This window comes from Condylura cristata, unplaced genomic scaffold (assembly GCF_000260355.1).
Source record: "Condylura cristata isolate star-nosed mole 26May11 unplaced genomic scaffold, ConCri1.0 scaffold00012, whole genome shotgun sequence".
NCBI lineage: Eukaryota > Metazoa > Chordata > Mammalia > Eulipotyphla > Talpidae > Condylura > Condylura cristata.
In genome coordinates this window covers 55,931,755-55,935,398 of record NW_004567113.1, presented here as the reverse complement: position 1 = coordinate 55,935,398, position 3,644 = coordinate 55,931,755, and the positions used below count along the sequence as shown (strand labels likewise).

The window sequence follows — 3,644 nt, the reverse complement described above, 5'->3', positions numbered from 1 at the left end:
CTCGCCTGCTTTTGACGTCTCCCTGTTGCAGTCAGAGCTGCGAGACCTCGGCGGGGCGGGTCTACCTGTGACGGCCTCCTGTTCTCGGACAGGTGCCCGGGCGGGGTGGGCCGGGGCGGCCGGTGAGGGCCGGGCCCCTCCCCCGGCCCCTGACGCCCGCCCGCCTCTCCCCGCAGCGTCATCATGACCGGCGCCTACAACAACTTCTTCCGCATGTTCGACCGCAACACCAAGAGGGACGTGACGCTGGAGGCCTCCCGGGAGAGCAGCAAGCCCCGGGCCGTGCTCAAGCCACGCCGTGTGTGCGTGGGCAGCAAGCGCCGGAGGGACGACATCAGCGTGGACAGCCTGGACTTCACCAAGAAGATCCTGCACACGGCCTGGCACCCGGCCGAGAACATCATCGCCATCGCGGCCACCAACAACCTGTACATCTTCCAGGACAAGGTGAACTCCGAGATGCACTAGGCGTCCAGCCCGCGGCTCCCCGGCCGGGCGCAGGACGGCCTGGCCGCGAGGATGGCTGGGGGCGCGGCCCCCCCACCGAAGGATCCCGGGCCGCAGAGCCGGAACTGGACGCCACTGTCGACCTTGAGTTCAGGGGTCTCTTCTTCCTCCGCTTGACCGGTGGTCTCCACCGCCTGGCTAGGGTGGTGGCCGTGCGCCGGTGGCCGCTCTCCTGGGGACCGGACGGTGGGCTCATGTCCCGCCTGCGCCCCTTTGGGGCTCGCGGGCAGCCGGCTGGGGGTCCTGCGGCCGTCGAGGGAACCGACCCCACTCCCGTGCCGAGGCCCTCGGGGCGCGAGCCGACTCGTGCTGAGAACCTAGGGGAGCAGGCCCTCGTGGGGTGCTGCCGACGTGGTCAGGCCCTCGTGGGGTGCTGCCGACGTGGTCCGACACCCCAGGTCCTTAAGCGGGTGGGAGGACGCGGTGAAGTCTGTGTGCCTGTCACTCTGACCATTCCCCTCCGTGCTGGACGTTCGCTGGTGCCAGGGCCCAGCCCCCTGGGCACATGGACCTGAGCCCGCGCCTGCCCCGCCGGGCTCTCCCGGGACCTCAGGCCGACCCCGAGATTGCTCTGCGCCCTCATCGTGGCCCGCGAGGCCGGTGTCTGTCTGCCCCTCCACAGCACCAAGCGCTGCCCGCGCCAGGCCGTCCATGCCGGGATGAGCGGGAGGCTCCTTCGTCCCCACGGTGTCCACGCGAAGCCGCGGCCCGAAGGGAGATGCCCCGCCATGGCGCGGCCACGGGCTGGGCAGGCAGGAACCCTCCGGTCTGCCTCAGGTGCTTTCCACACGCCACGCTGGTGGTGCTTACGAAGGCGACGCTCTCGCCCGGGAGGGTCCGGAAGCATCTCATCTGCTGAAGCAGGACAGGTGGCCTGTGATGAGGGAGAACCAGACCCAGATGGAGAAGGCCTGCCGACTCCTTGCCTGGCCGGTGGCTTCAGGAAGTGCCCTTGCCTCACCCCACCTGTGCGCCCTGCGCCTCCCGGGGCACCGAACTGCCTCCACGAGAAAGTTGCATGTTATTGCCATTTTCAGATACATTTCTTTCATGACTGCAGGACCCCAGAGGACACTTCCCTGAGGACTACAGAGAAGGTCGTTGTCCACATTAGTCCCTCCCCCGCTGTCAGACCTGACCGCCACAGCCACGCCCACAGTCATGTCCACGCAGCCACGCCCACCGCAGCCACGCCCACACAGCCATGCCCACGCAGCCATGCCCACGCAGCAAGCCCACCACCACACCCACCCTTTGCCCCTGGAATTGCAGCACAACCACGTGGCTTTGCATTTTGATTCAGCAAACAGAGTGCAGAGGCCCTGACAGAATCCAACCTTTTTTACAAGTGTGACCTAACCCAGGAAACAGGCCCACCCAAGACTTTCCTCCACAGATAACCATATACTTTTGTGTGTGTAAAAGCACAAAGCATGTGCCCTCACTTCCGGCCATACAATATTCACACGAGGAAATGGGTCCATTGATTTTTTTTTAATATGTGAATGAAGAATGTTCGTTTACACATCGTTGTAGAATCCAGGTGACCTGGACAGTATTATATGTCCATATCTACTCTAATTAAACGTAACCATCACGGGATTGGATTCCTTTCTTTCCGCTGTGTAAAGACGCTCAAGAAGGTGGTGGATTGTCTAGAAACCTTGTGGCGCCGAGATCCGCCTGGAGGGCCTCGGCGGCCGTCCGGGGATGCTTGGCCCCCCCGGGCCCCCGGAGGCCAGCGCAGAGGGGAGGCGTGTCTGCAGCTCAAGTTTACTGTTCAGCATTTACCCGCTGCCAAGTACAAGTCTTACTCCGCATTCCCAGGGCCGCCCCGTGCGGGCCTGGGCCGTCCTTCTGCTGGAGACTTTCGGTGCCGAGCCACAGCGTGAAAAAGAAGGGGGCGAAAGACCCCACAGCAGCATGTCTCTGAGTCCCGGGACGTGACCTCTCCGGAGCAGCGGTGAGCAGTGGACGCGTGTGGACGGAGATGTGGGGGGCACGCCGGCCCTGGCAGAAGGCCAGTAAAAGGTCACAGACTGCTTCCTCCCGCTGAGACCTTCTGCTCCCGCGGGTCTGGCGTGGCAGTCCGGCCGCCGCCCTGAGGCTGCGGGTGGCTCCTGTGCTGACCCTTCCTGCCCCCGAGGGCCACGCCGGCGGCGTGGGGTGAGCCGGCAGACTAGAAGGGATCATCTTGGACTGTGACTCATAGGTGCATTCTTACTTCCTTTGGTGTCTCACAAACTATCCAACTGTTGAATAAAATTATAAATATGTTAATACCAGCTTTTTCCAATAAAATAAGAAATGTTACATTGAAAATGAAACCCGGATGCTGTTGGGTTTGACTTGGCCGAGCCCGGTGGGCGGCTCCAGTCGCCGGGTCAGCTTTTCACCCAGCTGAGCTCTGACTTCAGCGTGGCGGGGTAACATCAGCTCGGTAGCGTGGAGGCGCTGGGGAGGGGAGAGATTAACTGGGCCGGGCCAGCTCCCCACCCGCCCGCCTGGGGGCCCAGGACCGGCCGGCGGAGAGCCCACCGGGCACCTGGGCTCATTGGGGGAGCCGCCTGCCCGCGGTGACCCGGGACAAGGGGCCGGCACGGAGGGCTCCATGCAGCCTGCTTGGCTCTGAGCCTCCCTCCACGTCCAGCCTCGGGCGTCCCTCTGGCGCGCTCTCGCCGCTGCTCAGACGGGGAGAGGTCCCCGTTTTGAGGGCCGCCGAGGGCCACCCGGAGAGGCCAGGCCGCGATGGGCCCCTCACGCCGCCGAGCCCCAGAGCCGGTGCCCGTGGAAGCGGGCTGAGGGCCGAGGCCGTGATGCCCGCCAGCGCCCCAGCGTCCACTGCACACCTGGCGCCCTGGCCCCTGGGCCCTGCCTGCTGGCCAGAGACCACATGGGGACAGCAGGTCAACCGGAGGCAAGGTTCTCCTGTGACCCGACTCAGACACGAGCCGCTCGCCCCGCCACCCTCCACGGGGCAGAGGGCGCCCCACCCGCCGGGCCCCTCTCTGGCCAGCAGGGCGCCAGGGTGACGTCACGCAGGTCCGTGGCCGGAAGGACAAAGGGACTCCCCGCGCCTGCGTGGGCGGGGCGCAAGCCCAAGGAGGCTCAGGCTGTGCGCGGGCTCGGCCGTCTGG

General features: G+C 65.3%; 1 protein-coding gene across 1 annotated transcript in view; it reads left to right on the top strand.

The window, feature by feature from the left end:
- Nucleotides 1-2,828, top strand: part of PPP2R2C (protein phosphatase 2, regulatory subunit B, gamma) — a 29,112-nt gene extending 26,284 nt beyond the window's left edge. The window contains 2 exon segments of the mRNA XM_012724050.1: nt 32-105; nt 177-2,828. Of these exon segments, the coding sequence (XP_012579504.1) occupies nt 32-105; nt 177-468 (366 nt within the window). The 3' untranslated portion in view covers nt 469-2,828.
- The last annotated feature ends 816 nt before the right edge of the window (nt 2,829-3,644 follow it).